The 12,194-nt window shown below is 40.7% G+C and overlaps 1 protein-coding gene across 1 annotated transcript in view; it reads right to left on the bottom strand.

The window, feature by feature from the left end:
• Positions 1 to 773: 773 nt before the first annotated feature.
• LOC134800822 (E3 ubiquitin-protein ligase RNF123-like) overlaps positions 774 to 12,194 on the bottom strand; it is an 85,365-nt gene continuing 73,944 nt past the window's right edge. The window contains exons 28-37 of the mRNA XM_063773379.1: positions 9,807 to 9,969; positions 9,092 to 9,229; positions 8,172 to 8,245; positions 7,518 to 7,657; positions 6,427 to 6,612; positions 5,411 to 5,581; positions 4,655 to 4,763; positions 3,422 to 3,501; positions 1,893 to 1,999; positions 774 to 1,398 (exon numbers count right to left, since the gene is read on the bottom strand). Coding sequence (XP_063629449.1) covers positions 1,302 to 1,398; positions 1,893 to 1,999; positions 3,422 to 3,501; positions 4,655 to 4,763; positions 5,411 to 5,581; positions 6,427 to 6,612; positions 7,518 to 7,657; positions 8,172 to 8,245; positions 9,092 to 9,229; positions 9,807 to 9,969 — 1,265 coding nt within the window. The 3' untranslated portion in view covers positions 774 to 1,301. The remainder of the gene's footprint in view (positions 1,399 to 1,892; positions 2,000 to 3,421; positions 3,502 to 4,654; positions 4,764 to 5,410; positions 5,582 to 6,426; positions 6,613 to 7,517; positions 7,658 to 8,171; positions 8,246 to 9,091; positions 9,230 to 9,806; positions 9,970 to 12,194) is intronic.

Here is a 12,194-nt window from a genome sequence, read left to right as displayed (position 1 = left end):
GTAATGACCAAGTGTACTTAATGTATTAAAGGAATATTCAAAATAATATGGTTTCATTTGAATACTTTATTCTGAAAATCGATTAAAAATAACTATTTAAAATTAATGAACAAAATTCTAAATTAATCAAATGATTACAAAACGAATACAGTACAGTACAGTACATAGTACAGTGTAGTGCATAATGATTTTCCATCGTATTTTCACGGAAACGTACGAACGTGTCTTGGTATTCATCAGTCAGTCTCGGTACAAAAAGTACTGAGGTTGGCTGAAGTAGCAAGACAAATACGAACGTTTCCGAGAAAATACGATGGAAACAATTATGCGCTACATCTGTATCATAAAATACGGCGCGATTCGGGAAATGAATTAGAGATTAACTAGATACGATATAGTAAAGATATATTATCTTTACTATTTAATATCTAGTGAATCTCTAATTCATTTCCCGAATCGCGGCACCAGCCGCCATAAGGTACCTTTTGCCGTGGAACGTCACATATATTTACTATTTCATATCTAGTGAATCTCTAATTCATTTCCCGAATCGCGGCACCAGCCGCCATAAGGTACCTTTTGCCGTGGAACGTCACATATCTTTACTATTTCATATCTAGTGAATCTCTAATTCATTTCCCGAATCGAGCCGATAGAATCTAACTCTTAAATTGAAGTATTGGGTAATTTATACAAGGTAGGTATAATTTTAAAATGCGTCCACATTGGCGAATGTGCATTTAAGTCTGCATTACATAGGTAGTGCGATTAGTTCGCAGGTTCTTTTTAATTATGACCAAGCTTATAGTGGCTAGTAAATATTGGAAAAAAAACAGCCTGTGGAGAATTCTACAAAAAGGTCAGGGTCGGTGATGTGACGTGTATGGCAGCTACTTTATTATCCTGCATAAGTCTGGGCTATACACCGTTGAAGTATAAAGCTAAGTTTTTAAGTTATCATGTCAAATATGAAGTGTGAAAAATGCGTCAAGTATCCGACATGTTTTTGGAACGCCCCTTGCATTTGCGGCGTATTCGATAGGTCTGGACGGATCTTCATAGATTGCTTCAGTATCGAAGGAACTGTATATCGTTGGTTGAATCACAGAGTTAAACCGTCGTATCTCCATCTCTTTTTGAGCAGAAGTGAACAGTTCTTGTCAAATATACTTTTAAGCGTCGTTCCATCCGCTAAACGCCTTATTGGCTAAATACAGTGGCGTTCAAAAGTGCATGGATAGATGTCGACCGTAATGCCTTAATATTACGGTTGAAACATCTCCATGCACTTTTGACCAGCTTCAGTTGTTTGCCGGCTCGATTTCTCGTACTGTTTCGATCTCCGCTTTACAGAAGAAACATTGCTTGCTGTTCAGCATATGCTGCATAACACAGGCTCTGAAAATAAAATAATTTTTTCATCAAAAAATTACAAAATTCCTCAAAAACCGGCCTAGTGCGAGTCGGATTCGCGTACGAAAGATTCCAGGACCATTACGCAAAAAACGGAAAAAAAATCGTTTGATGTTTGTTGTATAGGAGCCCCACTTAAATATATATTTTATTTTGTTTTTAGTATTTGTTGTTATATCTGTGAAAATCTATCACGGTTCATGAGATACAGCCTGGGCTATAACCGCGAAAATCGAAGTTCGCAAATTGCGGGGATTTTCCCCTGTCACTTTAATTACGCCTTCATTGGAGTAAAAGAGAAAGATCCCCGCAATTTGCGAATTTCGGTTTTCGCGGTAGCCGCTCTGGTGACAGACAGACAGACAGACGGACGGACAGACAGACGGACAGAGGAGTCTTAGTAATGGGGCCCGTTTTTACCCTTTGGGTACGGAACCCTATAGGTAGTAAACAAAACCCAAATGTATACGTGCCCTCACCTGCACGAATGGTGTCCGCATGGCATGAAGGCGGTGTCCGCGGGACGCGCGTAGCAAATAGTGCAAAGTAGTTCTGATTGCGTGCCGCTGCCTCCTGGTGACGACTCCTGCAAGTCATAGTGTGTACAGAGTCACCTGCAATAATATGTTACACAACGAAGGCCGCAAAAATATCTGACACGATCTTATTTGTGGAGCCATAAGAGCGTGTCACATAGTTTTGCGGCCTTGGGGCTATTCATAAATTACGTCATTTCAAATTAGGGGGGGGGGGTCTGGACATCGGATGACGGTAGCATGAAGTAGGAGGAAATGGGGTCATTTGAAGCATGATTTTTGGATGATTATAGGGGGGGGGGGGGGGTCAAAAATCGCCAAAAATCGATGACGTAATTTATGGACAGCCCCCTTCGAAAAGTAACATATTATTGCAGGTCACTGTACAGATGTAGTGCGTAATTGTATTCCATCGTATTTTCTCGGAAACGTTCGCATTTGTCGTGCTACTTCAGTCAACCTCAGTACTTTTTGTACCGAGACTGACTGCAAGACACACATTCGTACGTTTCCGTCAAATAGCGACGGATAATAATTATGCACTATATATACATGATAAAATTGTACAAATGGAAAAAAAAGGCAAATACTAAAAAAACTTCCGTGAAACGCAGATAGGTTAAATGTATTATAAAACGGGTCAGTCAAAACGAGTTTCATCACATTTGTCATACGCGCCTTCACGGCCTGGCCACGACATTGCGCGACTGGCTTCAGCTAAGGCGACAACCATATTTGGGAACGAATGGTCCGATCGCTGTGTCTCGCTCCAACCTATGGTTGTCGCCTTAGTTAGCCGAAGCCAGTCGCGCTATATGATTTATCGTTTAAGAATTGATTTCTCCAAAAGAATTATAATTCACTTACATCAGAGAAATACAAACAAACAGTATGTACATTATTTACAAAGTGCACGAATAACATAAAATATAATCTAACAAAACAAAGTGACTTATTTATTTTAAAAGTGGGTATTATACAGTGCGAATCGGCAACTGGTATAGTGTGTAGCTTTCAAATAGAGCTCGACGGATAATCCTATTGTCTATTGTTAAGTAAAACCGCACGTGCTGCTTACCTGCAAAAAAGGGTCTTCATTATTCTATTTGGCACCTGAGCGCGGGCTAGTCCAACGCTCAAAAAACCAGTGTAGGTAGCGCTCTCCGATAACGCGCCTTTGTTACGCATCTCGAAGACACATTTTAGACTGGTTCTGTAGCGTTCGACTCGCCGGCACTCAGTAACCGAAGTACGTATTTTTTATGCAGGTGGTTGTGTCACGTGGCACGAGCGGTTTTACTTAACAATAGACAATAGGATTAGCCGTCGAGCTCTATTTGAAAGCTACACACTATAACAGTACAGTGAAATTGTCACCGCGCGAGCGCGGGCGGACCAGGCTGTCGCGCAGTCCAGCGTAACGTGACCTCGACGTTAATAAAGTATCATGCGTTTAAACGCATGAGCCTTACCAAGTTAGTTTTGGCAGCTCGGAGTTTCTCCACCACCGCTTCTAGCGCTTTCATCTCTTCAACCGTGACATCCTCGGGGTCTGTCAAACAATAATTTCTAATTAAAGAGCAGAAAAGATACAATTTAGATTCAATGCGTCGAAATTCCATGATATAGGTAAACCCGGCAGCGCGAAGCTTAGGTTATTCTAATTCTCTACTCGTCGAATTTAATGAATGAATTGACTTTACAAAACTATAATCGCATATTTACTTTACTATGGGCCATTATGGGCTCCCGACTCAACTATAATGACTTCATTACGAAACACTTTAGTGAGCTATAATGAATTTGACCAATCGCGTCTCTAACAGGATATATAACAAAAGACATCAACGAGCCTCTTTTTCAGTAGATCTTACCTAATTGTGTTTATTATACACGGTGGCTAAAAAATAGGTGCATTCTCGTTGCCATGAGGTTTTGAGATTATACAGAGCAACTTTTACTATGGGACCAACCCCGAAATCACAAAAAAAAAATTACTTTCCCATAGAAAATGAACCAGCCAAAATGTATGAAAAAATGAAATGAAATGAAATGAAATGAAAGCATTTATTTCGGATACAAATACATCCATATTATGTTAGTACTAAGTAATAACTTATATTAGGTGTGTTAGTAGAAAGTATAATTATAATTACAATTGACATGCAAGGACATCCAGTGAGCGAGGATAGGGCTGTCCATCCTCTCAGCGATCACCTTCAGGAGAGTGTTGGCACTGCCCCGCACGCGCTCGCCCAGGGATGCTACCCGCTTGCGCAGCACGGCTTGGAAACCGTCGGTTCTCCACGCGGCGAACATTCCTGATGCGCTGCAGCGCCAGGGCAGCCCCAACAACCCCCTGAAGGCGTTATTGTATTGGACGCGCAGAGCACTGTAGGCTTTTTTGGTGTAGTGACTCCACAGGTTGCACGTGTATAAGGTTTGACAATACGTTTTGAACAGGGTTATTTTCACCTCTGTCGAACAACGCGCAAACCTGCGAGACAGCATATTACACCTTACCGACAACAAACAAACAACAACAGCCAAAACAGAAACAGCCAAATTTTTTTTTCGCGTTGTCGGGGTTGGTCCCATATTAAAAGTTGCTCAGTATAATCCAAAACCTCCCTGGCAACGGGAATGTAATTATTTTTTGGCCAACCTCTATATAGATGTAGTTGTTATATTAGATATGTACTAACAGTTGTAGAAAGAGAAATCCGATCTTTTGCACTTCCCCAGCATGAAGTCGAGACCATCGATGTGGAAAAGCGGTTCGGAGACCAGCGCCTTCGTCGCCCGCTCCAAGTGCTGCCAATGACACACATTATTTTATAGTATTCTGTTGTTCTTCCAGGCCCCTATTTCACCACGGTGACAGGTGCGACAATTGTCGACATCACTGTTACTGACGTCACAGGTCTCCATAGGCTACGGTAACCGCTTACCATCGGACGGGCGGTGTGCTTGTTTGCCACCAACATGTTAATAAAATAAAAACTTGGTGGCGGTTACAAGCGTGACCGAGATGTCATGTTGTGAGTGGCAAGCTTCACCCAGCGCAATTTTTCCCTTCGATTTTCGTGTACAAGACCAGTCATTCTGACGACGCAGCCGGCGACACGACGGTCATTAAATAATTACAAGCATGACTTCAGTCATGTTGTAAGTGGCAACCTCTGCCCAGCGACATTCTTTACCTACTTAGAATTGGACGTAATTCAGGGAAAAGGATCAAATCCACAAAAAAATTGTCAATGAAATTTGAACATTACGCGTGAATGACAAAGATTACTCTAATCATTAAAGTATAGATACTTTTTAATAAGGTACCTATGTCTATGTCCAATTAAGCGCCTGAACCTTTCATGCATGGGGCATTTAAATGCGATCTTCTTGATCTTTCATTTGTGAGATTCCCTTATTCATGGGAAATTTAAATTATCCAACTAAAATACCTCCTTGGGAAGTTTCGGGTCAAGCATCCTGATGATGCATCCGGCGACCGGAGCTAGCGCCACGTAGTAGTGGACCCGGTCCGTGTCCGGCAGTCCCCGGGCCACGAGACGGGCGAAACCGGCGCCGCCGCCGGACCGGACGCAGACGCGGGACACAACGGCCATTAGTATCTATACAGTAGAATGTCTTAATAGAATAGATTTTGCCTGTCTCAAGCCAAGGGTCTACTGGAAATGGTTTTAAAGAGAATGTCGGGCTGAATCTCAATAGCAGAAAGTCGTGCCCAGTAAAAAAGCTCATTCTGTCTATCACAGCCCACCGCCTTGGTGAGGACTGTAGCTGTCAGACATATAGCCATCTCCAGAACCCTTGCAAGTCCATGGTAAAGATCAAAGCAGTTTTACCTGACAAGCCTTGCTTAGAAGGAGCTCTTTTTGCCCGTCACAAGTCTTCTGAGAATGGTTTTAAGAGGGAAGATCAGGCTTAGTTTCAAAAACAAATGTTTTAACCACAGACAAAACATCCTCCAGACTTAGCATAGTCGCGCTACCCCCTCTGCCACGCATACGGTAATTTTACTCCATGTTCGAGTCGAAAGTGTCTTTGTGTGACGTCCGTGTCTTTGAACGGACCAATCACGGCACGGGACTTCGCTCACCTCGTCCCGCGCACCCCCGCATTTTTGGCATCATCGGTTGCATGAAATAATTGCTCTAAACTCGGTCTAAAGGATTCCTAGTCTATGGTTTTAACAGACAAGTTCGTAGCTAAAATTAGTTTTAAACAAAATTCATGAAGACCCTGGATCGGTTAAAGAGTCTCGGATTAAGTCGACTATCTTAAATCCTCATATAGGTAATGTTGGTTTGAAACAGTTTTTACCTGACAAGTCCTGCCGAGTAAAAGCTCATTCTGCTTGTCACAGGCCTCCGCCTTGTGAGGGCTGTAGGTGTCAGACATGTAGTCACCTCCAGAACCCTTGCTAGTCCATGGTAAAGATCAAATCAGTTCTTACCTGACAAGTCCTGCCCAGTAAAAGCTCATTCTGTTTGTCACAGGCCTCCGCTTTGGTGAGGACTGTAGGTGTCAGACATATAGCCATCTCCAGGGCCCTCGCCAGTCCGTGGTAGAGGTCGAAACAGGTGGCACACAGCTTGATTTGACGAGATTCGAGGTTCGAGTCCACGCTCACTCTGTCCATCTGTAATTTTAATTTAGGACTTAGTAAATAGAAATCGAAAACGGTAGGAAATATTGTTTCTCCGATATCAATCTTAATCTTAGTATGTACCTGGGAGACCGAGCTTTGCTCGGAAAACATAAAAACTCAAAAATGCGCGTTTTATCAGAGATGAGACCTAGCTAGACCGATTTTTTGCCCCTGCAAACCAAATAGCAAATTCAAATATAGCAAATTCCATTGAAATCGTTAGAGCCGTTTCCGAGATCCCCGAAATATATATATATACAAGAATTGGTCGTTTAAAGGTAGGTATTAATTAGATTAATAAGATAATTGCAGTGCCACCAGGTATGTTGTTAATGTTTGGGGATAACGGTAAAGTTAAAAAAGTTTGTACTGTTTGCATTCCCTAATGCTCATACTCGCCAAACTCCGTATCAAACTTTTTCTACAACCCGGAACGTGCAATCACGCAGCATTATATTGAACAAACTTTTCCCAGAAACTAAAACGGAACTGTTATTCGTCCTGACACAACTGATAGCTAGTATTTCATGGCAATTTCACCGGACACAAGTTATCAGACGTACGGAACTGGGGAATGTCCGTGCCATAATCATGGATAACAAACACTGTGAGATACCCCACTTTTAGGAAACACTCTTGTAAATTATCTACCGCTTATTTTTGGGGTTTCTTAGCCAAAAAGGGAAAAAAGGCATTGTTATTTTCATAATTTACTTTATTAATATTGTATCGTCACTCTTAAATACCAAACTACCTAAAGGATTTATTTGGATTGTTGGACTGGTGTTGGTTTTAAATCTGTGCAAAAATGCTTGGCACGCGTTACCGGAAAAGATTTAGATCGAGTTTAAACGTATTTTATAAACGCAATACGGAATTATTGATAGTGTAGGTACCTCTTGCATCATAGTGATGAATTCAGAAAATGCCCAGTTGAGTTGGCTGAGCAATGAGTTGAAGAATGACGCAGCTTCTTTGGGATGTGACGCAATGTAGTCTCGTATTCGTCTTTGGATCACTTCTGATGGACAGGGGCCTGTATATTAAAATGTGATATTATACGGCAAGCGTGGCGAGTGACTAGCGGTGCAGCGTCAAGGGTCCAAGGGATTTCAGTACCTACCTACAGTTATGCAAGCTGCGGAAAATTTTGTTAAAAAAGTTCTAGGAAATATTAAAATTGAATATATAAATATGGAAATCTCGCAATTTTGGAGACGTTCTGCCGGCGGCACATCAGTACATTTCAGCATTTTGCACTGAGGGTCACATACAACTTGTATTTGTTTAACATATGGAATATGTAACATGGATGCTGCGCCAGACGCCTCGCTGGTCGCCTCTGCGCGTCCATTAAGTTTGGTCCCTATTATGAAGTTCTACTTTCGTAAAACTGCACATCTATCTTTTACAAATACATAAGTAGTGCGAGATAAAAAGGAGCTGAATTGTTTATCTTCAGAATAATCGTCTTAAGCTTAATCTCCGGAGCAGCTGGATAACATAGGAGTGGATTATTTCAGAAAAAGGAAGTTAGTAAAAAAACATACCGAAACATTGACTCATCAGTCCGGCATCTACTTTGGCACCAAGATTGTTCACTGTCGGCTCTCTGTCACCGAATCTGTAAATAAATGTAATATTAAGTACCTATACATTTTTAAGCATTCAATATACAATATATCTAAATTCCTGAATAAAGATCGAGCGATAAAGACGTATGCGGATCAAAGTTAGTTACATAAAGGGGTGTAATGCATTTGACAGTGAAATAGCTAAGACTTTGTTATACATGTATAGTTTACATACATTATATAGTTTACATTAACACCAGCCCTGTGTACCTCGGCCACGATGGGAAATAATTCTTTCACAAACAAGAAAAAATTACAGTCGTCGCTGTTAACGTCAGCAACGAGCGATTTAAAAAGTCTAGACGCTCTTGTACACTTGGATTTGGATTGTCGGAGACGGAAAAGTTCTGCATTGGCACCCTGTGTGCACTGGCTGACCTTGATAAATACTATTTTCACTTCTCATGCTCAAAAAGTGCACCTTTATGTCGTGCGTAGACGACATAAAATCGCATTTTATGCTCTAGAGCATAAAGTAAAATCATCTATTACGACCCTTATTGACTTAGCAATAAAGTCCAAATTCTGCCATACAAACTGCCAGCCCTGCCGGCGCGCCCCCGACCTTCGCTCTCCCGATCGGCGTGCCCCGCGCCTCCGACCGGCCCAAGAACAATTTTCTTTAGTCTTGAATAAATACGTTAAAATAACCTAAAATATTTGATTTTTTGTATATTTTCCTCGCAATCAAAGTGAAAAGCAGAGTGTACAACAAGGGCATAAATGTCCATTTTTACCCTCGTCTATTATTTTGGTAAAAATTGCCTCGGGTAAAAATGGGTCACTTTATGCCCTTGTTGTACAATCTACTATTATTAAATAGTATAGTAAGTCACCTGGCAGCAAGGTGCGGCCACTGGCGGTGCCGAAAGCCGAATCCTGAGCCGTGCCAGAAACGCACAAGCACCCAGTTGGACTGCGCCCAGGCTCGGTTTTGGTACGGACGGATCAGTTCTTCCACCATGCACATTTGACTGCAACAATTGATCAGCATTGAGTAACCTACTTAATGGCCGGCATCGTAAGCCTGCTGAATAGTGCCTATCTGCGTGTGAATTGCGTGATTGATATATACACATATACTCATACAAAATTGTAGCTTCATAGCACTAACGAATCTAATGATCACTAAGCTAAGCCGTGGATGGACCGACGGACAGATAAACGGACATGGCGAAAATAGAGGGTTTCCAGTTGACTAAGGAACCCTAAAATATTCTGATTGGATCCCTGTAAGTTTTAAAATGTTATCCACAGATTCGATAATAACCGCACGTTACGTTTTGTAAGGACAATAACAACATCAATTGTAGATACAACATTGATCAATTGTGAGTATTGTGACAGAGCATCGGTTCTCTTTCATCTTTCGTTTAAGTACATAGTACAAAAGTTAACTCCACGCAAAACCTTTGACTACGAAAAGTAGTAGTAGTAGTAGTAAACTCTTTATTGTACAAAAAGACATATTAAAAATAACATACAATTAGTAAGAAGTACAAAGGCAAAAGTAACTTCTTGTCTTCTGTATTTTGAGAAAGAAACACTTACTGTTTGACAGGCACCCGTTCAATAGCCCTCATGGTGGGCGGCTGCGTGGCGAAAGAAGCCAGCGTCTGAACCAGGGACTCTCGGGTACTGGCCAACACAATACGCTGGTCCGCGAACTCGGAGCACAGGAAAGACGCGCAGGAGACCATCAGATCTTCCCAATCTGTAATAAACATGAAAACTTTATTGATAGGTATTCAAGCTGCGCATCGGCAAACGTAGCGTAGGACGCCCTCAGACTAGATGGAGCGATGACCTTCGCAAGGCGGCTGAGAGCTGGATTAGAGTTGCCGCAAATCGTGGTCAATGGCGTGCAATAGGAGAGGCCTATTGCACGCCAAAGACTATTTAGACTCTTTACTCTTTAATCTCTTTAGACTCTTTAGACTCTTTAATCTCTTTAGACTCTTTATACGCTTTAGACTCTTTAGACTCTTTATACTCTTTACACTCTTTAGACTCTTTAAACTCTTTAGACTCTTTAGACTATTTAGACTCTTTATACGCTTTAGACTCTTTAGACTCTTTAGACTCTTTAGACTCTTTAATCTAATTTATTTTTCATTTCCTTATACATATATTATGTGATGTGAAAAGCAGTATGGGTCACATGGTAGCAAAATTATTTTCACTTTGGGCGTTAACACTTGAATCCCTCACTATGCTCAGTATTGCATTTTAGAATCCCTCGCTTTGTTCAGGATTCAATGTTCGCCGTCGCCGTAACCATGACATTTTGCTCCTTAGCGACACAACCTAATGTTTAATTGAAGCAGAGTTGCATCTGATTTGCTTCGTTCCATTTTAAACAAAACAAAATCAACCCTGAATCCTACACTATAGATTCAGATTTTATAGCAAATTTCAGACTTTTTCCTTGTATGGCTGGGCCCCAGGAGGGTGAGTGCAATATTAACACAACAACATTGACAACTATAAAAGTATTCCATTTTTGGAGAATACTCGTATTACTCGTATATAAGCTTTACGACAAATTTCACCGACAGTATCAGTTTGTTTACTTTATTTTTTCCTTTTGCATTATAGAAACAAGACCCAGATAATATTATGCTGATTTGGTTAAATAATTTAAATGCATATCTAACTAGCACACGTAAACTAAGTAGCACATGTTGTATAGCAGATGATCTGTTGATTTTTATTGAGTCTGACGCAAAATAAAGCGTACACTTATTATTTATTTAGGTAGATAACTTCTGGTTAAAAGTGTTAAACCTATTATGTGAACTATTATTAAGCATTTGTCGTTAATTTGATACATTTCTGAGCTAATAATAAACTACAGCGCACCCAGATATTGTTTCAACAACCGTTAACGCAGACAGCACCACGTTGCTATACTTAGTTACCTGTAGTAAATTACCGGTGAACAGACATATTCAGCACTACACAGCAATATGCGCGACACATTATTTATTATACGTATAGCTTAATTATAGTTTTACACGCTTCCTTAAATTCACAGTCGCTATAAAAGCTTTATTTCTATTTTATAATTACTTATTTTACCGTATTTGGCTTAATTTCTGTTCACCGAGCCGTTTTTGGAAAGCTAAAAGCATTAAATAGTATTTAAACTGAATAAGACGTTGAAATGTGCCCTATAGTAATAAAATAGTTTTTTTCTCGACCAAAATATAGTTTAAGTACCAGAAGTGTACCTTATAAAGATGTTTATGTGCTCAGAGCTATAAATTAAGTCCACAATGGGTCAATCATACATGTGCTATTTGGGTCATTCGTCTCCCTCCTTTCATTGAAAAAATAATTTCAAACTGATCACTTTTTGTCGGATATTTAGCAACTACATCGGTTTCGTTTACTTTTTCTTACGTTTTTTATCCTCGTCGCCATTGTGACGTCTAGGTTCGGTTGTATTAGGTGATAAATAAAACAGTTGGTCAGTCAGGTGTGCTCCGCGACCCGCCCGCACGCCATGACAGTTGACAACAGAAATGTCGACTTGCAGTGGCCATGGTATAATAATATACTCCGCCTGGTACTCCATTCCCGTCTTTTCTAGGTCACCTAACTGACACAAGCCTACGTCATCATGCGACAGCGCTATATGATAATATGCGATAGCGCTATATATAGCGGCCATGTTGTTGTGACGTAGGCCTGTGTCACTCTGGGAATAGAAGACCATGTTTTATTAGACTATGGCAGTATTGGCAGTGGCCTATTTTATAAAGCTACAAGTTACAATTTACAAGCGGAAGTCTCTTTCTAACCCTATCTATTAGAACGAGACTTCCGCTTGTAAATTGTAACTTGTAGCTTTATAAAATAGGCCACAGGTAGTTCGCATTGCACTTTTATTGTGTAAACGTCACAAGTTGTAATAAAGTTATCAACGCGAAGGCC

Source organism: Cydia splendana, chromosome 20 (genome assembly GCF_910591565.1).
Source record: "Cydia splendana chromosome 20, ilCydSple1.2, whole genome shotgun sequence".
NCBI lineage: Eukaryota > Metazoa > Arthropoda > Insecta > Lepidoptera > Tortricidae > Cydia > Cydia splendana.
Note: the sequence above shows the minus strand (reverse complement) of the source record. Positions and strands in the feature narration are given on the sequence as shown.